Below are 22,463 nucleotides of genomic sequence, written 5' to 3' on the forward strand. Positions count from 1 at the left end.
TGTGTCTGTGGTTTCAGCAGTGCTACTTACTCGCGGAAAAAAATGGCAAAAAAATCCCGATGATAATAATAATAATAATAAAATAATAATAATAATAATAATAATAATAAGTAGGTGTATATGTCTTATCCACCACCGATGGCGGTAGTGATCTTCCAACAGTGGCGGTCCTCCGTCTTTCCACAGGCAGAAGAAGCTGGAGGCTCTGTGGACATAAATAGTTTGTGGTGAGCAGCAGCTGACATCAGACAGTGAGAAATGGCTGCCACCGGAGTTCTTCCCTTCATACGGGGAGTGGATCTCAGTGGGAATGATTTCAAAGTAAGCTTTTCAAGCACTTTTTGTCGTTTCTACTCAAGCGGCTGTTTAATATCTTAGACGTTTGTCTCCGCATGAAGCGTAAGACCGAGCGGGTGAAGCCTGAGCTAATGAAACAGTAGCGTAGCTTTTCGCCACTAGCATTGGGCGTTAGCCAGTTGTTAGAGTGACAAAGTACCAGTCTGATCTTGGCTATCAACGTAATATCTGATGTTTTTCTTCATTAACATATTTGTGTATTTCACTGAGTTTACTTTCACGTTATACAGTTGGTAACGTAGCGTCTATTTCCATCGTCACGAATGCTAGTTTCTTTAGCTTCGCTGTGGCTAGCTGTAGCTGTCCTGGTCAAAAGCACGAGTTTCGTTCCCTATCATCATCATCATCATCATCATTGTTTGGTGTGTTTGAGTTAAGATGACATTGTGGCCAAAACAGTGTTAAGCTGGTGTCACTGACGGAGTGCAGTCATTCGTGTGTAGTAGGTGTCTCTTATTGTGGGTTACCTCCCAGACGGGCTGAGCAGCCCTGCTGGCAGCACTGACAGCTGAGCTCCTCTGGCACGACTCAAACAGACACAGCTATTTGTGTGCTTAACCCAGGCCGCCAAGTGAATTTAAAAACGTTACAAGTATGTATCTGCACCAGCTTATCTGTGATTGAGCGAATGGCTGCCGATTCACATCTGTTCACAGCCCGTTTGGATGACTTCATTTCCTCTTATTGTTCCCACCGAGTCACTGTGAAGAAATGAATGATTTCTTATCTCATCCTGGGCAACAAAGTTTAAACTGGGATAGACTCTTCGACTCTGAGTCACCATGTTTCTGCTTAGTTATGTAGCCGGTTTGTATATCTGTGAAGTCATCACCACCAGGTCTTATTTAGTGTTTAAATTAATGCACCGATCTAACATTTGTTTAAAATGTTTTCCTGTCTATGCAATTACATTTTCAGATGATTCAGACTTTACAGTTTCTAAGATGCTAATGTCATGTATCCAAATATTTTGCTACTGTAACATTGCCTTAGGAAATCATGTATTTCTTTCCCTCCTCGATCTGCCCATCTGTACTTTCAGGGAGGATATTTCCCCCAGGATGTCAAGTGCATGAGCAGCCTGCGATGGCTGAAACTGAACAGGACAGGACTGTGTTACCTCCCAGAGGAGCTGGCCTCTCTGCAGAAACTGGTGAGATATTCAAGCCCATTTATTAGTTTTTAGCGTTGCTACACGTTGAGGTGTGAATCGTTCCAGTGGGTGTCACTCGCTAGTAATTTCAACCTGTCATGATACATTTAGAATTCTTTGTTCTTTTATGGCATTGTTTTGTTTTTCTCTGTGTTAAGACTATTTCTGAGTGTATTACCGGTATACAACACAATCTTTAACAAGTAGTGATGATTCTGGCTAACAAGCTTGAAGTTTCCAGCCACAGATAAGATAGATTAGTTTGTTATCACATCATCAAACCAAAGTTTACCTTTTCTTGATTTGATCAAGTTTTCAAAACAAACTACCAGTGGAGCATTTGTTGGAGTTGCAGGGACTAGAATATATTTTGTTTATGTAATCCAGTGTGTGTTCATGAATAGAACCTTTGCTTTTCTTTCTCCAGGAGCATCTTTCAGTTAGTCACAACAGCCTCACCACCTTACATGGAGAACTGTCCAGTTTACCAAACTTAAGGGTAACACACACACACACACACACACACACAAAATGTGTGAGCTTGTCCTAATGGTTTCCTAACATGGATTCATTCTGTGTGCAGGCTGTGGTAGCCAGAGCAAACAACTTGAAAAACTCTGGCGTTCCAGATGACATCTTTCAGCTTGATGACCTCTCTGTGCTGGTACACACTCCGTTTACCATCCTTTTTAAAAAAAAAACCAAAAAAAAAACCTCTTTTTACATTATTGTTATTCAAGTTATTACACAAGCTTTCTTGTTGTCCACAGTTTTCATGTTACGCTGAATGTCAGATGTTCTTAACAGGCCTCTGTCTTACCTCCCTCTCGTAGGACTTGAGCTACAACCAGTTGTCGGAGATCCCCCGGGACTTGGAGAACAGCAGGAACATGCTGGTGCTAAATCTGAGCCACAACAGCATTGATGCTATACCCAACCAGCTGTTCATCAACCTGACCGACTTATTGTATTTGGACCTGAGTGACAACAAGCTGGATAGTCTGCCGCCACAGATGAGGCGCCTGGTGCATCTACAGACTCTCACTTTGAACAACAATCCACTGATGCATGCTCAGCTGCGGTAAAATGACTAGCTTTCATTTATTATTCTTCATCTGCCCCTTTTTCCAAGATATTGAGTTTGCACGTTAGGTCTTAAATGAAGGGCTACATCCAGTGTGTCTGTGTGTGTGTCTGAACAGTCAGCTCCCAGCAATGGTGGCACTGCAGACTCTGCACCTGAGGAACACCCAGAGGACCCAGAGTAACATGCCCACCAGCCTGGAGGGACTGACGCATTTAGCAGGTAACGCCACAGAAACTCTCCACTGTCAACTTTGTACACCCACTTGTTGTCTAGTTTCTGATCATCGTCTGTCTCTCCTCCAGATGTTGACCTGTCATGCAACGACCTGACTCGGGTACCGGAGTGCCTCTATTCTCTGAGCAGTCTGAAGAGACTCAACCTGAGCACCAACCAGATCTCTGAACTCTCCCTGTGCATCGACCAGTGGACCCAGCTGGAGACGCTCAACCTGAGCCGCAACCAGCTCACCTCACTGCCTGTAGGCGCACCGACCACACAGCCGTCTCTCAAGTCCTTTGTTTCTCTCTCTGCCGGGCTTTATCAGATAATTAGTTTACCTAACTGGAGGGGTGGAAACAATAATCATTCAATACTTTGGTTCACTGATGTGATTTCGATTGAATATCCAAAACCTGGGGGAAAACAATCAACGATGTGTTTCTTTGAGTGCAGAGAATTGAATCCCTGTGCAATTGTTTAGTTTTTTTTTCTGTATTTGACCAGTCTGCCATCTGTAAGCTGTCCAAACTGAAGAAGCTGTATGTAAACTCCAATAAACTGGACTTCGATGGGGTCCCACCTGGTGTGGGCAAACTGATCAGCCTCACTGAGTTCATGGCCGCTAACAACAACCTGGAACTCATCCCTGAAGGCCTCTGCCGGTGAGCGCCGCGTTCACAAGGCGTGCACATTGTACGATCATGTCATCAGATTAATTATGTGTTTGTTGTCCAGGTGTGGCAAGCTGAAGAAGCTGGTGCTTAATAAAAACCGGCTGGTAACTCTACCGGAGGCCGTCCATTACCTGACTGATCTGGAGGTAAAACACTCTTTAGAAGTGCTGACATAGTATTGAAACTTTTACTTAAACATCCATTGTGATTAAAAAGAGCAATCAATACCAGCTGGGAAAGCAAATACACGATTTCAAATTTGCAATACTTGTCTTCACGACTCTGTCTGTAGATACTAGATGTTCGTGAGAACCCAAGCCTGGTGATGCCTCCTAAACCGGTTGACCGAGGAGCCGAGTGGTACAACATCGACTTCTCCCTCCAGAACCAGCTGCGTCTGGCCGGAGCCTCACCTGCTACCGTAGCAGCTGCCGGCGGAGGTACGCCAGCCAGTGTCTATTTGTGTAAAGGCTTCTCTATGAGCATAGTGGTAAACAGCCTGCAGCCTCCATTCGCATGGTCCTACGATTTCAGTCTGTACCTTTTGTGCACCGATGTGCAGGAGCCAGCCCCCGGGATCACCTCGCCAGAAAGATGCGGTTAAGGAGACGGAAGGACTGCTCCCAGGATGACCAGGCCAAGCAGGTGCTGAAGGGCATGAGTGACGTCGCTCAGGATAAGAAGAACTTAGAGGTAAGACAAATTATTTTCCCAGAGCAGTAATCAAGAAGATTACATATTTGGGCATCCCGGAAGGGTTATAAAAGTGTGGATTTTTCTTGCAGGAGAATGGAGACTTGAAATACGGTGATCTAAAAACTCGGCGCTGGGACAAGAGTCTGGAAAAATCTAATCTGGATTACTCCGAGTTCTTCTTGGAAGACGCAGGGCAGGTAAACTCTCTGCGTGTGAAGAGGTTTCTCCAACATTAGCTGTAGAAAACACGAGCGTGTATTGAGGTTTTAAAGTTTGGTTGTGACCCGTCGGTTTATATCTTTGTGTTTACTCTGTTTTTCAAGGTTCCGGGTGTAGCAGTGTGGCAGATAGAAAACTTCATCCCTGTGATAGTGGATGAAACGTTCCACGGCAAGTTCTATGAGGCTGACTGCTACATCATCCTCAAGGTAAGACATCATACCTGTGAGGAAGTGTTACACACGTTCCTGAACTCTATATTCTGCCGAGATGAAGGTGATTGAACGCAGCAGCTTTGGGGAAGACGTTTTTCTAGTTGTGTATGAGCAGCATCCCTCTGGTTTCAATCACAGACCTTTTTGGACGACAACGGCGCGTTGAACTGGCACATCTACTACTGGATCGGCCAGGAGGCCACCCTGGACAAGAAGGCCGGCGCTGCCATTCACGCCGTCAACCTGAGGAACTTCCTGGGAGCGGAGTGCAGAACGATCCGCGAGGAGATGGGAGACGAGAGCGAGGAGTTCAGCGCTGTATGTTGAAATATTTAAGGAGATATACACGCCACATTTTCTTGATCAATAAGTGAAACATTCCTGGTGTTTAAGGTAAAATGGCAATGTTTTGTGCTTTACAGTTAAAAAAAAAGTGTTATTGTATTAATAGAATGTGGTGTGCAAACCAAGTGTCTGTGTGCATCACAGCCAGTCAGCTGCTGCTGTTTGTTGTGTGCAGGTGTTCAACAATGACATCTCCTACATCGAGGGAGGAACAGCCAGCGGATTCTATACTGTGGAGGACTCGCAATATTCTGTCAGGTAGACGAAAGCTCTCCTGTTGAATGTCTCACTCAAGCGTCTCCATTTGCTTATTTCATTCCACAGAAATCTTTGTTTGTTTTTTTTATAATTAAGCTTCAATAGTTTTCTCTGTTCATTAGGTTGTACAGAGTCTACGGGAAGAAAAACATTAAACTGGAATCTGTACCTCTGAAGGCGTCCTCGCTCGACCCACGGTGATTCCCACTCGGCAAAACACGAACGCTCTTGCCTTCTAAAGTCACCGCATTGTGTTTTGATTCTCTGTATGAGCCTTTCGTCCCTAACGCCCTGCTCTCCCTTTCTCTTAGCTTCATTTTCCTGTTGGACACGGGGCTGGAGATCTTCATCTGGCGAGGGGCAAACGCGACGCTCAGCGGCACCACGAAAGCCAGGTGGGACTCCCCGCGGTGGCGCAGCTCGTCTTGGGAGTCGGTAACTTGTTTTTCGACGCACGGGACAAAATTGAAATGAGGCCGTGATTGTCACCCCGCAGGTTGTTTGCTGAGAAGATCAACAAGAACGAACGTAAAGGGAAGGCCGAGATCACGACCCTCATGCAGAACCAGGAGCCTCCAGGATTCTGGGAGGTTCTGGGAGGACAACCAGAGGAGATCAAGAAACACGTGCCGGATGACTTCTCTCCGATAAGACCGAAACTCTACAAGGTAAATGTTTTATCATTCCTCATAAGGAACGTTACCGCATCAGATTTCACTTCATATCAATGCCTTTAATTTCCAGTTCCAGACTAGAAGCCATGATTCATGGGTGTTTTCACTGTCCTGCAGGTGGGCCTGGGTCTGGGGTACCTGGAGCTGCCTCAGATCAACTACAAGCTGTCAGTGGAGCACAAAGATCCAAAGGCCAAACTGGACACTCTCCCCGAGCTCAGGCTGGTACGTTTCCTACATGAAGGACAGGGGTTCTATCGAAAACAGGACGTCTTTGTGTTTTTAACCCCCCTCCTCCTCCTCCTCCTCCTCCCGTCTCTCCGCAGGTGCAGTCTCTGCTGGACACCAAGTGTGTGTACATCCTGGACTGCTGGTCGGACGTCTTCATCTGGATCGGGAGGAAGTCTCCCCGCCTGGTCCGAGCCGCCGCCTTAAAGCTGGGACAGGAGATCTGCTCCATGCTGCACCGGCCCAAACACGTGTGCGTCACCCGCAACCTGGAGGGCACCGAGGGCCAGGTAGTGATTCCCGCCGCAGCCGAGACATTTTACACGTGGCGTTTCTCTCCGATCTTGAATTGTGTTCCTTTTCCTTCTCAGGTCTTCAAGTCGAAGTTCAAAAACTGGGACGATGTGTTGAAAGTGGATTACACCAGAGCAGCGGAGACCGTCCAACAAAAGGACAACCTGCAGGGCAAGGTGAGTGAATCAGATCAATCTGAACACACTGGGGTTGTTTTTTTTTTTTTTTTTAAGTTATTAGATGCGCAGCCTGGAGATGTTAAATCTGTTCTCTGTCCTCTCAGGTGAAGAAGGACACGGAGAAGAAAGACCAGATGAAAGCCGACCTCACAGCTCTGTTTCTTCCCAGACAGCCCGCCATGCCGCTCACCGAGGTCACAACACACACACACACACACACTGTGCTTCCATAGACTTGAACATGAAGCAGAAGGAAAACATTTTATCTTTTCTGTGCAGGCAGAGCCGCTGATGGAGGAGTGGAACGAGGATCTGGACGGCATGGAGGGATTCGTGTTGGAGGGGAAGAAGTTTGCTCGCCTGCCGGAGGAGGAGTTTGGTCACTTCTTCACACAGGACTGCTACGTCTTCCTCTGCAGGTACTGCGCCGTGTGGCTTTAAGAACAAAGAGTAAAACTTAATAAAAAAATTAATAAGTAAAGCTCCCCATCTTATATTAATCTGTGTACTTTTATAGATACTGGGTGCCTGTGGAGTATGAGGAGGATGAGAAGGAGAAGGAGGGAGAAGGTGGTGGAAAAAGTGGTGGAAAAAGTGGAGGAAAAGGTGGAGGAGATGAGGAGGAGGAGGACAAACAGCCGGAGGAGGACTTCCAGTGTGTGGTCTACTTCTGGCAGGGCCGGCAGGCCTCCAACATGGGCTGGCTCACCTTCACCTTCTCCCTGCAGAAGAAGTTCGAGAGTCTTTTCCCCGGAAAACTGAAGGTAGAAATGAACATCCAGCGGTCGCTCCTGGCGAGTGTGTTGAGCGTCCAATAACTCAGCCATGTTGTGGCGTTCAGGTGGTGCGAATGACTCAGCAGCAGGAAAACCTCAAGTTCCTGTCACATTTCAAGAGGAAGTTCATCATCCACAAAGGGAAGCGGAAACAAAAGACGGACTCCGCTCAGCCGTCGCTCTACCAGATTCGCACCAATGGCAGCGCTCTTTGTACCCGGTACGCTCACACACAAAGCGCTGCATTGTCCTCCACGGTGTCCTTCGGGTCTCTCGAGTTAAACTGAACATTTTCCCTCCACAGAACCATTCAGATCGGTACAGATTCCAGCAATCTCAACTCCGAGTTCTGCTTCATCCTCAAGGTCTGATTCTCACCACCAAGCTGAGAGTCTAAAAACCCGCGCCGGACTTCTGCGGATTAACTCGCGCCGTCTGTTCTCCGCAGGTGCCGTTTGAAAGCACAGACAATCAGGGCATCGTTTACACCTGGGTGGGCCGAGCCGCCGACCCCGACGAGGCCAAACTGGCCGAGGACGTCATGAACAGCATGTTTGACGACACGTACAGCAAGCAGGTGAGGGAGTGGTCGCGCACTGTATTCCAGCTCACGAGCGGTGTGAAATGTGAGTCTGCTCAGAAACACCGTCAACCCTGAGAAATCCAGTCTTATTGAATTGGAAGTGTTCGCATGGGACCAATTCAATTCGGATTACTGGTGCAGCAGCTGGTATCCTCATGCTTTATTCACGTCACTTTCAGCATTCAGCTGCCTTCAGCTCTCGCCCGTCAGCACTCTTAACACTGAAAGAAAAGTGTGTGTGTGTGTGTGTGGGGGGGGGAACCTCTTAGAGTTAATTTGAAGAAGTTGCACTGATGAAAGAGACAGAAATGACTTCCAACATGTCGCCTCACTATCCCCGCTTTTTTCCTATATGAATAAATAATCTGGGTCCAGACAGCTGATCTTAAAGCAGGGAATGTCGCCTATTGTTTTGCTGATCTCCGCTGTGCCTGTCTCCAAGGTGATAAACGAGGGGGAGGAGCCAGAGAACTTCTTCTGGGTTGGGATTGGTTCCCAGAAGCAGTACGACGAAGACGCCGAGTACATGAAACACGCCCGTCTCTTCAGGTGAGGACACTTTCGCCGTCACGTCATCACGGTTCAGAGTCGTGTCGCGTCTCCTCGAGCTCCCCGGTTCTCTCCCTCAGGTGTTCCAATGAGAAAGGTTACTTCTCCGTGTCGGAGAAATGCTCCGACTTCTGCCAGGACGACCTGGCTGACGACGACATCATGCTGCTGGACAACGGCAATGAGGTAACGACGCCGCCCGGCGGCGCTGCAGAGTTCAGCGGCTTGTATTTGTGCGTGACGGAGGTGAACGCTTGTGTTCCAGGTGTACATGTGGGTGGGCACTCAGACCAGCCAGGTGGAGATCAAACTCAGCCTGAAAGCCTGTCAGGTGGGTGAGAAGCCGATCTTTTAGTTGCTCGTACATCCCTGTGCACGGTTCACGTGGGCCTGACGCGTCTCTCCCCCCCCGTCCTCCAGGTTTACATCCAGCACATGCGCGCCAAGGAGACGGAGCAGCCCAGGAAGCTGCGGCTGGTGAGGAAAGGGAACGAGCCGCACTGCTTCACGCGCTGCTTCCACGCCTGGGGGGCGTTCAAAACCCCCCCCTCCTAGGACGGGGCGCACGTCCGACTCGATCTCGCCGCCATGTAATTTGCCGTCAAAAGTAGAAGGCGACGACGTCTTTGCCTTTCCCAGCTTTATCTGAAACGCCATCCCAGCAGGTTATTTTGCGTTTCTGCCACCGAAACAGAGAAACGAGATCAGCACAACATCCTGAAGCGCTGCCACCTGCCACCTGTCCACCATATCAACTTTTTCTACAGGCTCTTCCAGCCTCAATATTGCTGTTGAATGGCGAGTGTTTAGAGATAAATGAGATTGGAGGCTCCAGAAAACCTCCAGGGAGCTGCTCCCCTCAACATATCGGCGTGTTTGGCTGCTTTCACGCGCTGCAGGGTCGTTGGCAGACTCGCTCTATCATGCTTTGTGTTTCCGTGGAGGCAGATGAATGCAGATACAAGATTTTTACGGTTTATTCTTCTTTGAGGGACTGAACAGAAAATGGCACTATAATTCTTTTTTTTTTTTCTTTCCTGAGGAATGTTGGTTTATATATCTATTTTTGTCATAGTATGGATGGATGGTGTGATTGTTTGTGTTTGTGCCCCCCCTCCCCTCCCCCGTGTGTCTTCGCTTTCCCAGTCACGTTTGGTTTCTGCTCTCACTTCTTAACTTCTTTACTGACTCAACAGGAAAAGGACCCTTGGTTTTGGGAGACTGGTTTCAATAGAAAATCCTACCGGACAGGACTTATTTTTTTTCGCCGTGCAACATTTAGACAGTCGCGTTTATTTGGCCAAAGAAGTGTTGTGGAAGTCGGGGTTGGAGATGTGGGACGGAGCCATGTTCTCGGTTTCAATGTGCAATCAGTGGAGCTGAACCTCTAGAACTATACTGTATTCTATGTCACAGGCTGCTTTCAACTTGTCAAAATGTTTATTTTCTGGAGAGAACAGGAAAGCGCTTGTATCAAAAATGGTATATTTGCAAAGTAAATGCATGATATTTAAAAATCCATCAGGTTTGAAAATTTTGCTTTCTTTTAAGTGCGTTTCTCTTTTTTTGGGGGGGGGGGAAAAAGCCTTTTAATGGGAGAGCTTATGCATCGTTTTGAGAAATATCCTGATAAATGAAGGGACTTCTAGTTCTGTTCTCATTAAGCCACTTTGAGATCAGCCGCCCCTCCCTCCGAGCAAAATGTCCACGTACTCAACATTTGTTACTTGTGTCTTTTGTGGGGTTAATCGTATGCCTGTCGGTGTGTCTGAGGCCTGCACACATATCGGTGTGTGTTTGAATACGTGCACGTGCTCCTGATGCCACATGCAGATGCTTTATTTATGTATTTTATATTAAAATAAAATTTCACGGCACAGCTGGTCTTCTGAACTTCTTATTCTCCGTCTACACATTTGGAACGCTGGTTTGTGTGGAGAACAAAGTTGTCATTTTTGCAATATGCAAGCGCAGAGCTGCAGGTTCGTGACTCAACTATTTTCTTTGACACACAAACTAGACTGAAAATGATTTTTAACTACCTTTATCCACGTGTACATTTTCATAGAAATGCTTTCGCAGCTACGGTGAAACCAAAGTTATGAAGTATTTGCAGGAGTCCCATTACACAATATTGTGTACAGTTTCAAAGTGAGCCTCTAACGTTAATATTTACTTTCATCCACTCATCACAGGTGTGTTCAAAGCAGGAAGAAAAATGGGCTGAGTGCAGTCGCTGGATCTAATGACTGTTAGTTTTTAGAGAACGCCTAAACTGACTTGCTATTCATTTAGCTTCAAATGAAATTAAACTTAAATGACTGTCCGTATACTATATAGTGATATGGCCTTTTTCCCTTCATCTGTCAACAAAATAATTCCTTTCTTGAAACATTTAAGTAAATGTTATTTATAAATCCTTTTCAGTCCGTGTGGAGCTTTGTCAAAAGAATTTCCCCCAGGAAATAAAGTGCTTCGGATTCAAATGAAATCACATTAAAACTGGGATCATTTCAATAGCTGCTGTAATCTATTTAAGTTGTATCTAAAACCACAGTTAAATCCTTGTGGGACAAACGAACTGATTAAAAAGTGTGGGCCTTTTTTTTTTGTTTTCCTTCTCGGTCGCTGTAGACTTGACTTCACAGATTCCAGCTGCACTGGACAGTTTGTTTGGCCAATTACATAAAACAGCAGTAATTATGTTTAGACATGAAGTGCAGATTAATCTAGCATCCTGGACATACCACACATAATCCCAGGATATCATACATTGGTTGCCAAGGTGAATTGTAGCATCCGTGCCCAATAGTTTTATTATACCGACTGAATTATCCCTGAAGGTTTGATTTGAAGTTGAAAGTTTACATCGCTGGATTGGCCGACTTAAGAGATCAAACCTTCCTTTCCCTCCTAAACACAACCCCGACTGAAGATGGAGCCTCATGCAGAGAGTAAATAATTTTATTAACATTCACAATTTTTCATCCAAAATGCTAAATGACCCAATTAATAAATTTCTACACACAAGGCTGGATGACGTAATCGAAACAAACTCGTCTGAACCGTGGGGATTAAAAAGGTAAATCGTGCCAGATGTCGCATGAAAGGGTTAATTACATGATCTCCATGTCAAGGGACAAAAAAAAAAGAAAAAAAAGCTAAAGTACAAACAAACAAAAAAAAAAAAAAGGCATTAACATGTTTCCTACCTGTTGCGCTACACGAGTTAGTGAGGCTTTCTTATATCTGGGGGCTTGTTTAGGTTGAAGAAGCTGGAGGGGAGGGGCACAAGATTCAGGCTCAAATGTTTTATTCTATCATTGGTTTACCGTTACAAACCTGTCTTGTGTGTCCTCAGATTATATTTATGTATATATATATATATATATATATATACCATATAGATGTATTCTGACTCGCCTCTAACTGGGGTTAAGACAGTGAGGATGGAAACTGTGTGTAGCCAATAGCATCCCTCCTTCAGACTGACCTTGGCCGCCATGCAACACTTCCCTGAGTCCTGTCCTGTAAAGAGTCCTGCGCCAGATGATGAGACGTGACCGCTCGTCCTTCACCCTTCCAAACTCAAACATGGTTCCCCACCAGGCCGCTGAGCCACTCATTTCTCTGGAATTGTACCCACAAAAATAGAACTTCACATTCCTTATTGGCATTTAACTCTCCTGGGTCACATAAGAAAAGGTGAAGAGCCGACTTCCTGCATCACTCCTGTGACTTCCCCCAGCAGGCGCCTGTTCGCCTGCCACGCCGTTTAAACTTTTAAAGTGAATAAAAATATTTCACCCGATTCTGCTCTGATCTCAAAATACCTCCTGATCCACAGCTGGTCCCTTTTAAAGTCCGTGAGAGTTCCTTTCCCCTCTCACTATCCACTATATTCATCTTTAAAATATCTTTTCTCTCTTCAAAAGCCGTACAAAACATAGTTAACAAAGCTTCAGTCTTTGTGATACAAAACACCTTCATTGTCCCTTTACAGAGTTTTTTTAATTTTCCCACCCAGACTTTCTCAAAAATACTTTTCTCTGTGCGATCCTCTCCGTTCACGTCAACGATCCTTCAAGCGATGGAGTACAAATGTCAGTTCTGACTGTGAGGGAATCTCCCGCTCGCGACTGTGGAGTCCCCACGAGTCTCCTGCTCCTGTGTCGAGCGGGGAGAAGGTTGGACTTGTGTTCGGCTCCAAGGCCGTCCAGTTGTTATGGTGTTAACGCGAAGCTCCGTTTCTCCACATGGGAGCAAAATGTCACATTAACCAAGTAGTTAATTAAAAAAAAAAAAAAAAAGCTGAAACTCTTCTTCCAGTGGGAGAATCACAACAGGAGTCTCTGTTTTGTTTTTTTGAGTTCATGGTAAGACTTTTCCCTGGCGAACAGGAGAGTGCAGAGTGCTGACCGGGGCTCCTCAGTGGGCTGATGGGAGAAGTTTGTGGTCCAGCACTGAAATCCAGTCCATCAGAGACCACCTGAGCCCCTCACTGGAACACTGAGAAGACAGGAATACGTTAGACGCAACAGGCCACATGCAATTCAATTCACACTAGATTTGAAACACATCAAAACATAAATAGGCAAACAATTGTTGAGGTCCTTAAAGTTTTAGTCAAAATATTTTACTTCCTAAACCATGAAACAGTTTTAGTAAAAAGTGAATCCTTTCCAGTTTTACTTGTATCTTCACAAGGCGCCACCAGGGGGCAGCATACATTTAAAATGTGAAGGAGGGCTGAACTGACAAAGAACAACAAGCCAATAATAAGAATAATCAGTTTAGAAGTGGTGAGAGTAACTTGCAGTGTTTTATTTAGACTCCGGCTCACACGGAACCCTTCATTCAGCCGCTCCGTAATGGACGGGCAAACCGCGAGAAACGGTGAGTGGCGTTCTTCACTGGTTCCTGTAATTTGGACTCGGATCGCCGGAGAGCGTCTCTGAACTACAGAGTAAAGCAGCGAGTGTGTTCAGAGCGAAGGGGAAAGAGCGAGCAGGGTTTGTTGTTGGAATGCAGCTCAGACAGAACAACTCTGAAGTGTGCCACACTCTGGACTGGCTCCATTAGAAACAGGTGTGTGTGTGTGTGTGTGTGTGTGTGTGTGTGTGTGTGTGTGTGTGTGTGTGTGTGTGTGTGTGTGTGTGTGTGTGTCTGCTGCTGGCATTGAACCAGAGAGCTCATGCAGCGGCTCAGAAATGTGCATTTAGTTGAAAGAACTCAGATTTTTCTTCACCTGTTCAGTTGATGAGGATGCCGGGCGAGCGTCCCTCCTCTTCCTTTATGTTCTTCAGGTTGTTCTCCGCCTCGTCTACAGTTCTGTTCAACACAAATCAACTTCTGCTCTTTAGTGAGGACAAACAAGACAGCAGTGCTACTTAAAACAGTGTGTGTGTGTGTGTGTGTGTGTGTGTGTGTGTGTGTGTGTGTGTGTGTGTGTGTGTGTGTGTGTGTGTGTGCCCTCACGTTAGAAAATCCCTGACGTCCTCCACGGTGAGCTCTCCTGTCGAGTCGAGGGTGAGGTCAGCACAGCTGAGGGGGGAGTCCAGCGGCGTGTCCAGGGTGGGGGAGGACAGGGAGCTGGGAGTCTCAGCTTGACCTACGAGGTGGAGGAGCAGACGGCCATGAAACGGGTTTCAGTTTCCAGTGTGTCTCTGTGTTTAGCTGGTGATCTGTCAGGGGTGTACCCTGGACCTTCAACACTCGCTGGACGAAGCTCCAGCACCTGCAACCCTCATCTGGACACAGATGATGATTGGCAGATTGACTGATGCAACATCTGGCTGCAGGATGAAAGATGTCTGAGAAGTTTAAGTCGGCACTACTTTGAGTTGTAGGTATTTCAGCAAACCCATTGTTTCACTTTTCATTTCATGCACACGGTGTGCTGCTTCCACTGGAGCACACTGCATGGCAGCTGTTCCATTTTGTGTGTATTAATGTGTAAAGTACTTTGAGACTTTCGAAAAGGTAAAAATCACTTTATTAGTGAGGTTCTTGTATCGTTTTTCTTGCAGGTATTTGTATCCTGGTAAATGACTAATAGCTGGATGAGAAAGTCAGGAGCCTCCAGAGGAGCAGAACTGAAGGCCTGCTGGTGTTTTTATCATAGTTTCCTCCAAGTTAAAGCAATATAATTCTACATTTCTCATTTTGTGTTGTCAAAACTCAAAACATTTCAGTATTGTGTTTGCAATTTGTTGAAAACTCCAAAGTAAACTTTGTGAATCTCGACACTTATCCTGTAGAGTTTGTTTCGGCGAGCGTTGTGTGACTGACGTAGAGTCTGAAGCAAGTGAGAACGCCTGTTCTTATAACTTGAAAGTGAAAATAAAAATTCCTTCTGCTGCCTGCATTGAAAGTTGTTGATAAGTCAGGTGAAAGCCCGACTGGTCGCCACAACAACCAGTGTTTCCTGCCCGGGCAGGAGGTGTTGGGCATACTGAATGGTTGCCATGGAGACGAGTGGGACCCCGTGAGGCCTGGTCGGGGTTTTAAGAGGCTCAGAGAGAGAGAGAGAGCGAGAGAGGGGAGTGATAGACGGAGAAATACCAAGAGGATAGAAAAACAAGGGGGAGGAGAAAGTTGGTGTGTGTGTGTGTGTGTGTGTGTGTGTGTGTGTGTGTGTGTGTGTGTGTGTGTGTGTGTGTGTGTGTGTGTGTGTGTGTGTGTGTGTGTGTGTGTGTGTGTGTGTTCAGATCTACCCTCAGCGTGACCCATCTGGTTCTTGTGGGTTCCATTGGCCTGCGGCTGCGTCACCGTACCATCGCTGCGGAGACACAAGAGTAGGCACCATTTACTTTGGCAGCGGACGGAGTAATAATGCAGCAATAAGCACACGAGTATCATTTCTTGGGTTTCACAGGCTCCCTGGGCTCGCGGTAACCCAAGGGGAAGCAGCGTGAACAGCAGGTTTAGTGGTTTCCATTGTCATGTCCAGGAAATCAAAGAGTCTGACAGGATTTCACTCGGTCCACTGGATAAGTCAAATTATGTAAAAACTCAGAGCTTTAAACCATCTATGATACAGTTTCCAACCCCCAATTGTAATATATATATATATATATATATTTTACAATATAGTCTGCTAATGGATACACCCAATATTTCATCACATGGTTTTTTCCCCCCATACTTCATCTATATATCCACAAGAAAAATATCTCACACAATCGATATTCAGAGTTGACATTTTACAGTGACAACCTTCAGCAATTACCTGGCGAGTGTGAACTCCAGCGGCCGGTCCAGCTGCACGGAGCACAGCGGCTCAGTGAGGACTTTAGCAGACAGGGAGAACCTCTCGTACTCCGATGGACTGATCAGGTAAAACCCTGCAGAAAATAACACACGTCTGCTCAAAAAATGCTGTGTTGGGCTCCCGATTCCAAACAGCTCGGCCTTCAAACACAATTTCTGCGGAAGTAACAGTCGGTGACAGAGCTGAATCAATTATTGCTGCCCTTCTGCTTTTCTTTCTATAATCGATTAGGTACACAATTCTGTTGAAGCCAGACAAAAATCCTTTCACTGTAACATTTTGAAAGTTTTTGGATCATGTTGGTCTCACCCTGTCCATTCCTTGTGAAAACACAGGATGCAATGCCACTGATGTCCTCTTTACGAATGCAGTCATATCGCACCTGAAGAGAGAGAGAGAAACAAAAACCCCCACAAAAAACAAAATCACTGCTTTGCTCATTTTCAGACATGCACAGGGCGGCGCATGATTGCAGACGTCAGCTGTACCTGTGGTCGGAGGGCAGGTATGTTAAAGAGGTGCATGTCGCCGAGGTTGGTGAGACAGACGAGTGTGTGTTCATTGTAGTCCTCCTGCACTGTGGAGCTGAAGACCACCAGAGCCACCTTCCTCACCCGACAGCCTTCATGTGCCGTCAGCTTGAACTTGGTCTTGGCGCTCACTTTAGGGAGGGAGAACACCTTCGGAAAGCGGAGAAGAAAGTAGAAGATTTAAAACATGTTACAGCATAGATTCTTACACTAACGTGACCCGGGTGTTTTTCTCATTTCACTCGTATTCTGAATGCAGAAATTTCTCCTCACCCGTGATCCCGTCTGTTAAAAAAGTGAAAACAGTCTTCACCTTGAGCTGCTCTTCCGATGTGATGAGGACAGAGTGGGCGTTGGTCATCTCCGGTGCGATGGCGAGGTCCTGGGATGCTTCATAGGGGTCAGGTAAAGGTTTCCCCCGACCGTCCAACACAGAGATGGACACGACAGGAGCTCTATGCATCAGCTGGATTTCTTTACCCAACACTGCCTCCACACACATGCTGCTCTCGCTGGCTCCGCCCCTCTCACACGCACGTCCAGACCCCACGCCAGGCACCTCCAGAGCGTAGGCGTACACGCTGCCCGAGTTGGTGCCGGCCCACAGTGTGGGGCCATGGTGTGTACCTGAATGTGACATAGGACACAACGTGAATCATTTCCCTCACAAAACAAATTTTTGAAACAACATTTGATTACAACACTGATGAGTTCGTAACACACCGTCACGCAGGAAGGTGTCTGCGAAGCACAGACATCGAACCACTCCCGACAGCGAGTCATCAGCTGACCGAGGCTCAATCCTTCTCTGTATGGGTGCGACTTCTTCTTGCTCTGCGAGAGCTGCATTGGCCTCTTGAACCTGCGTTCAACACACACATTTTCATTTTAAAAGACAAACTCTGATGCACTGCGAGTATTCTGTGTGACAAAAACACTGGTCAGCTAGAGTCTCACCTTGCTGGTGGGTGTAGTGATGGTGCGCTTCTTTCCAGAAACCCTGCTTTTGCGGATGCGCCTGAAACTCTGTCGGAGGGACTTTTTCAAGGACTTCACTCTAGACAGTGGACCCTCCATTGCCAAGGAGTCGTTGGGGTGCAGGGTGCATCTAAGGAAACAAAACGCCCACCAAGTATTGGTAGATTAGTTTTGGCTGTCGAACAGCATTTTGCCTTTTTATATCTGGTTTAATGAAGCGTTATGTGACCGAAACAAGAGAAATGTGAAACAATAACTGTGTAGCCAAGAAAAGTAATATAATTTATGATAAATAAAAAGTATCGGGATCTTTATAGCCAACAAAACCAAAAAATAAAGTCAAGTCACTGTATTAGAAATAGTTTTAATGTCCACAAAATATTCATGCGTTGCCCTCTGATCATGATAGGGGGCAGTATAAATCCTTGAAGTGTTTGCCTGCTAACCTGGCCAGCACAGCATTCCGTCTGTGGTAGTCAAACAGGCCGAAACCGTGACTCGTCCCGAAAGCGATCAGGTTCCACTCGGCATGCAGTGCCACTGCCGTCACCGAGGCCGGAGGCAGGCACTGCACCAGCACCAGCGGCTGGAAGCCAGGGGGGAAGGGGGCGGGTTTAAGGCGCGGCTCCAGCCTGTCGTGGCCCTTCCAGGTGAAGCCCTCCCTGTCCTGCAGCAGATCAACCACCGACACATCCACCATGTGGTCCGACCGCTCGTCGTTCAAACCCAACACAATCACCTGGAGAGACAGTGAAGGAAGACGCGTTGGGGCCCGACATACATTTGTCCACACTGAACAAAAATACAAAGAGATCACTTTATCTGATGAATGTTGTCACGGTGTGGGTATTCAAATAACTTCAGTGTTTAACAAGCGAGTGACCGTTACCTGTCCAGCAGTTCCAGCCACCAGCAGCTTGTTGCTGTATTTGCACAGACTGATCTTCTGGATGCCGAGCCTGGGGTCGTCACTGTACGGGTCAAAACAGCCCACCTGAACACACAAAGGATAAAAACATTAAATGAAATGAACAAAAAAAAAAAAACACAATCTAATGGACTAATAACATCAATATCAGTGTCAACAACAAATGAGGCTGAAATTGCATTTGTATTCCCATTATTCTTGTCACTCACATTTCAACTATTACTCACTTATTTTTTTCAGTTTCTCTCATTTTAAAGACTGCTTGAGTTAGTTCTGTTATATAACTTGTTGATTAAGTTGCTTTTGCAGTAGTTTATGTCAGTCTTTGTTGCAAGTCTGTTGAGGACATTTCTATCATATCTAGGAATGTCAGTGTGGTCACCGTCTATTCGGTTCTCCCTTTTATTTACCACCCCCGACACTCACGTCTGTGCATCACGGTGATGTACACCAGCAATGCCAAACATATTTCAATGAAGACGGCAATAGGAGGAGAATTCCAGTATACTCCCTTGCAGAGCAAACCTGTTCTGACTCAGTGGCAAGTTATCTCATAGTATGTCGTAGCTGCTAAATAGAACAAGTGCGACCACTGGTGTCCCTGTGGGAAAGTATTGATGCATCACTATGCACACACACACACACACATCTTATTTATGTTATCATATAAACTCTCCACCTCTGACTTCCCAAGCTTAGCCTTTTCTCAGTCAGAGGCAGGCTATATCTCTTCACAAACCCACTTTGTCCTCATACACGCTCGGTAAACATGAGCATTAATCTTTCACACAGTAGAAATTCCACACAATCCTTCTCACATGGGAGCCGTGTCCTTGGCGAAACAAGAAGTAGGAGAAGTCTGTCACAAAAATGCACATACATGCACAAAGAGAGAGGGAGAGAGACTGGACTGATCAGTCTGGTTTTCATTACAGCGGAGAAAAAAAAAAAAAAAGGGAAAGGCTCCTCATCCCATATGAGAGCCGCATTCCAGAACACGCAGCTCTGTTACCACAGGATACATGGGCAGATGAGGAAATGTCGGGGAGGGAGGCGGTGTGAAAAGTAGACGAGCAGAAAAGAAGGATCGCTACTAATTATACCTCCTCATTTGGATCCACAGATAATAAATGCTCATCCCGATCATACACTGGGAAACATTTCTCACAGGAGAATCATCATTTACATATTCATAAAGCTTAATGTCCCATCCTCTCTTACTGACGACTGAAGCCAAATGGCTCAGCCAGATCGCTGAGTTTTATAAATCAGCTCATTTAAATGCAATTCGGCACACAAAACTGATCGTTAGGCCAGAATGCGACTGCGGTTCAATTACAGCTCAGATTTTATACGAGAACAATGGAGTAGGCCGGTCAGGGATCCAAACACATGAAAACAATCAAATGAGAAAATTAGGCTGCGGATGTAGTAACAGCATGCATGAGACAGATTGCTTTTATTCTCACATCCTTTAAAGTGCAACAGCGAGTCTGAACGGGAAAGGAAACACTTTAATTCTCCTGGGCTACGTTCACACTGCAGACAAATGACCCAAATATGACTCCCCCCCCCCCCCAATATGACCCATACATAATTTTTTATGACCACTTCGACATAACAAATCACTTTTTTCTTGCTTCCCCCAGAACCAGTCCACTTTCATTTGTGATCCGTTTGGTTTATACCAAAGCAACCCCATAATGACTGGTTATATCACATTTCATCCAACCTTTACATCATTTAAGTGAGACAGGCCAACTCCACAAAAAGACATTGTTAAAATCTGTTCTTTCTCTGGATTTCCTTTCATTTAGTATTTGGTCATGATTTTGTCAGCTCAGATTTCAGAGCAACTTAAACATTGATGCAAATGCACAGTGACATGTACCATCCATATTTGATGTACATTCATAAACACAGCTGGCTGCATGAGACTGCATGTCCTTCACACAGGTCACGTCAGGGCCGTAAACTGCACACACACACTAGAGCCCGATGCACGACTCCCTACCTTCCTGAAGGGAGGCCATTCCTCCTCCTGCTGCATGTCGGGGTCGTTGCCAGGGTCCTGAGGGTCGTCAGTGGGGTCGCAGTCCGTATGGAAGACATTGGCTGTGCTGAGTTTGTACAGCGGCGTAAGAGCCACGCCTGAAGCGTCCCAGAAACGCACGGTGCCGTCCTCATGCCTGTAATTGGACGATTTTTTTTTATATAGAAAAAGGGAAAACACTGATGTCATGTAATGTGCAACATTGCAGCATTTTATGATAAAACATTTATTAGAACCTCTGGATGATTAAAAACCTTCAAAGAACTGGATTCTCTCAATTTCACACGATTTGTATTTTTACACAGCATATTTGTGTTTAAGCTTCATTCCCTTGATTTACATAACTGAATGTGGGACATGACCAACATCTTTTATTAAGTGTTTTTCTATGGTCACATCACAACCAGATCACTTTTAGTGCTCCGACCCTACTAGAAAGCATCAGATGAGATCAGAACAACCTGTAGCGTTTGTATGTGTGTATTTGTGAGCAGATACCCAGTCAGTAGTAGCTCTTGCTGTTTGGGTGGAGGCGCCAGATTTTTCCCGCCACAGATAGGCCAGCTCTGCACAAACACAAAAAGATTGAACAGGAGTGAGGAAAAAAACTAAATAAATCTACATCCTCAGTTTACACCGTTGCAGTGGCACTTGTGTGAGGCCTCACACCGATGATGAGACGTGATTTATGAATGCAACAGCTGTGTGCCATGTTTCCCTGTGTGTATGTGTGTGTGTGTGTGTGTGTGTCACCCTGCCACTAATCAAACAGCTGATCTAAGCTACAAAGCCCCTGCGAAGCCTTTAACTGCCTGCACCTGCTCCTAAAGTTCACACCAGCAGGCAGATAGTCGCATTCCTGTTTGTTTCCTCTCCTCGTTGTTGACATTGTGACAGTTCAGGCAAGAGAATGATCCATTAGCTCCATCAAATCAATTCAAAACATGACCTCGTGGTTATATGGACTGCCTTGACAAGTAACAATAATTTGAGATGAAGCCAAATGAAACCCTCCTACCACACGATCAAGTTATCTGGCAGTTGTCCATATTATTCAATGTGTTTTCAGGTTAAGCTGCTTATTTTGGATTTTCTGTTATTAGATATTCATGTTATCGAGTATAAACCAATTTTCTGAATAATCTTGTTCACAGAGCCTTGCCAACAGATGTTTCTTTCTTTAGTTACTTCAGTTAAAAGGGTACAAACACATTTCTGGTCTCCAGGGAGCCACGCAAAAATGAATCATTACAAATTAGCTGATTTGGAGTCACTGAGCTCCTCACCCTGTGCGTGTGCTGGCGGCCCTGCTGCACTTTGCCAGCATTGACCAGCCGCTCCCACAGCTTTGGAGGGACACTGGAGATGTGACAGGAGCAGGTGATGGCTGAGGAGTGAAGAGGAGCAAGGTATGGCGTAGGGAGAGAGGGCCACCCGGGTGTTTGAAGATCAATAACAACCAGCTCCTCTTCTAATAACACCACCAAAGCTGATGGGTCGTCAAACTCTGAGGAGGAGAGGCAGAAAATTAGGGATTCTTCAAGCAGACATGAGAGAAATACCAGGCGGGAGCTTTTAATGCTGATCAGGTCTTCACCTTTCTCCTGCTCCACACTGTGGACCGTGAAGAAGTCAATGACCCGAGAGGTGAAGTCCAGAGTGATGTGATCCTTGTCCTGTTGGATGGTCAGACAGTGGCGGTCGCCATAGCTGGCTCGGGGCATCCCCCCGCTGTATAAAAGGACTGGGGAACTGCAGTGAGAAACACAAACAGTGTGAAAAGTATTCAAATTAGTTCAATGAATGTTATAACTCTGTTGTACAAACTGATTTGGTGATCATATTATTGCATCCTTTAGTGTCAAGTCATCTATTTTAATTAAGCTAGTATCTGTTTCACCTTTTAAAAGAAAGCACCTCAACAGTCCTCATTTAGTACACACAGCATATCTCAGTGAGTTCCAAGCTGTCATGAAACACTCACCCAGTCTGTGTCGTCCTCCACAGGATCTTATTGATGGCTTTACAGGGGAACGGACCTGTGACAGAGAATGACAGAGCGAGATGACAAATGAAGCAGCAGTTGGTGGTGAAATATTTTGAAATTAAATAAAATGTTTGAAGTCATCATTCTACAGACTATATTCTGGATGATCTCATCGCATCATATACAAGACCTGGAAACAATGTCTAAA

At 45.8% G+C, this 22,463-nt stretch overlaps 2 protein-coding genes across 4 annotated transcripts in view; one reads left to right on the plus strand and one right to left on the minus strand.

Moving 5' to 3' along the window:
• Nucleotides 1–220: 220 nt before the first annotated feature.
• Nucleotides 221–10,385, plus strand: flii (FLII actin remodeling protein). 2 transcript variants are annotated; one of them, XM_080487536.1, is made up of 31 exons: nucleotides 221–321; nucleotides 1,400–1,510; nucleotides 1,938–2,009; nucleotides 2,094–2,174; nucleotides 2,344–2,591; nucleotides 2,713–2,816; nucleotides 2,900–3,075; nucleotides 3,321–3,478; nucleotides 3,552–3,636; nucleotides 3,783–3,930; nucleotides 4,053–4,183; nucleotides 4,276–4,383; nucleotides 4,510–4,614; nucleotides 4,759–4,938; nucleotides 5,141–5,223; nucleotides 5,346–5,420; nucleotides 5,535–5,618; nucleotides 5,720–5,891; nucleotides 6,015–6,122; nucleotides 6,224–6,415; nucleotides 6,497–6,595; nucleotides 6,703–6,792; nucleotides 6,878–7,017; nucleotides 7,116–7,362; nucleotides 7,440–7,594; nucleotides 7,679–7,739; nucleotides 7,823–7,951; nucleotides 8,400–8,506; nucleotides 8,587–8,692; nucleotides 8,772–8,837; nucleotides 8,927–10,385. In XM_080487536.1, exons 1-31 carry the CDS (start codon nucleotides 259–261, stop codon nucleotides 9,059–9,061), a joined length of 3,819 nt encoding a protein of 1,272 aa, XP_080343662.1. In that variant the 5' UTR covers nucleotides 221–258; the 3' UTR covers nucleotides 9,062–10,385. The 2 variants fall into 2 exon arrangements, with proteins under 2 accessions (XP_080343662.1, XP_080343661.1); XM_080487535.1 differs by having other exon boundaries at nucleotides 6,224–6,595.
• A 2,105-nt stretch (nucleotides 10,386–12,490) lies between these two features.
• llgl1 (LLGL scribble cell polarity complex component 1) overlaps nucleotides 12,491–22,463 on the minus strand; it is a 28,467-nt gene continuing 18,494 nt past the window's right edge. The window contains exons 8-24 of one of the 2 annotated variants that reach the window (XM_080487537.1): nucleotides 22,253–22,307; nucleotides 21,866–22,020; nucleotides 21,555–21,775; nucleotides 20,767–20,834; nucleotides 20,230–20,404; nucleotides 18,177–18,281; nucleotides 17,734–18,026; nucleotides 17,267–17,417; nucleotides 17,033–17,171; nucleotides 16,623–16,936; nucleotides 16,268–16,459; nucleotides 16,089–16,161; nucleotides 15,738–15,852; nucleotides 15,223–15,287; nucleotides 13,985–14,117; nucleotides 13,755–13,837; nucleotides 12,491–13,015 (exon numbers count right to left, since the gene is read on the minus strand). In XM_080487537.1, the coding sequence (XP_080343663.1) occupies nucleotides 13,759–13,837; nucleotides 13,985–14,117; nucleotides 15,223–15,287; nucleotides 15,738–15,852; nucleotides 16,089–16,161; nucleotides 16,268–16,459; nucleotides 16,623–16,936; nucleotides 17,033–17,171; nucleotides 17,267–17,417; nucleotides 17,734–18,026; nucleotides 18,177–18,281; nucleotides 20,230–20,404; nucleotides 20,767–20,834; nucleotides 21,555–21,775; nucleotides 21,866–22,020; nucleotides 22,253–22,307 (2,333 nt within the window). In that variant the 3' untranslated portion in view covers nucleotides 12,491–13,015; nucleotides 13,755–13,758. Of the gene's footprint in view, nucleotides 13,016–13,383; nucleotides 13,466–13,754; nucleotides 13,838–13,984; nucleotides 14,118–15,222; nucleotides 15,288–15,737; nucleotides 15,853–16,088; nucleotides 16,162–16,267; nucleotides 16,460–16,622; nucleotides 16,937–17,032; nucleotides 17,172–17,266; nucleotides 17,418–17,733; nucleotides 18,027–18,176; nucleotides 18,282–20,229; nucleotides 20,405–20,766; nucleotides 20,835–21,554; nucleotides 21,776–21,865; nucleotides 22,021–22,252; nucleotides 22,308–22,463 lie in introns of those variants that run through there. The other variant, XM_080487538.1, reaches the window with a different exon arrangement.

This window comes from Lipophrys pholis, assembly GCF_963383615.2.
Source record: "Lipophrys pholis genome assembly, chromosome: 19".
Taxonomy (NCBI): domain Eukaryota; kingdom Metazoa; phylum Chordata; class Actinopteri; order Blenniiformes; family Blenniidae; genus Lipophrys; species Lipophrys pholis.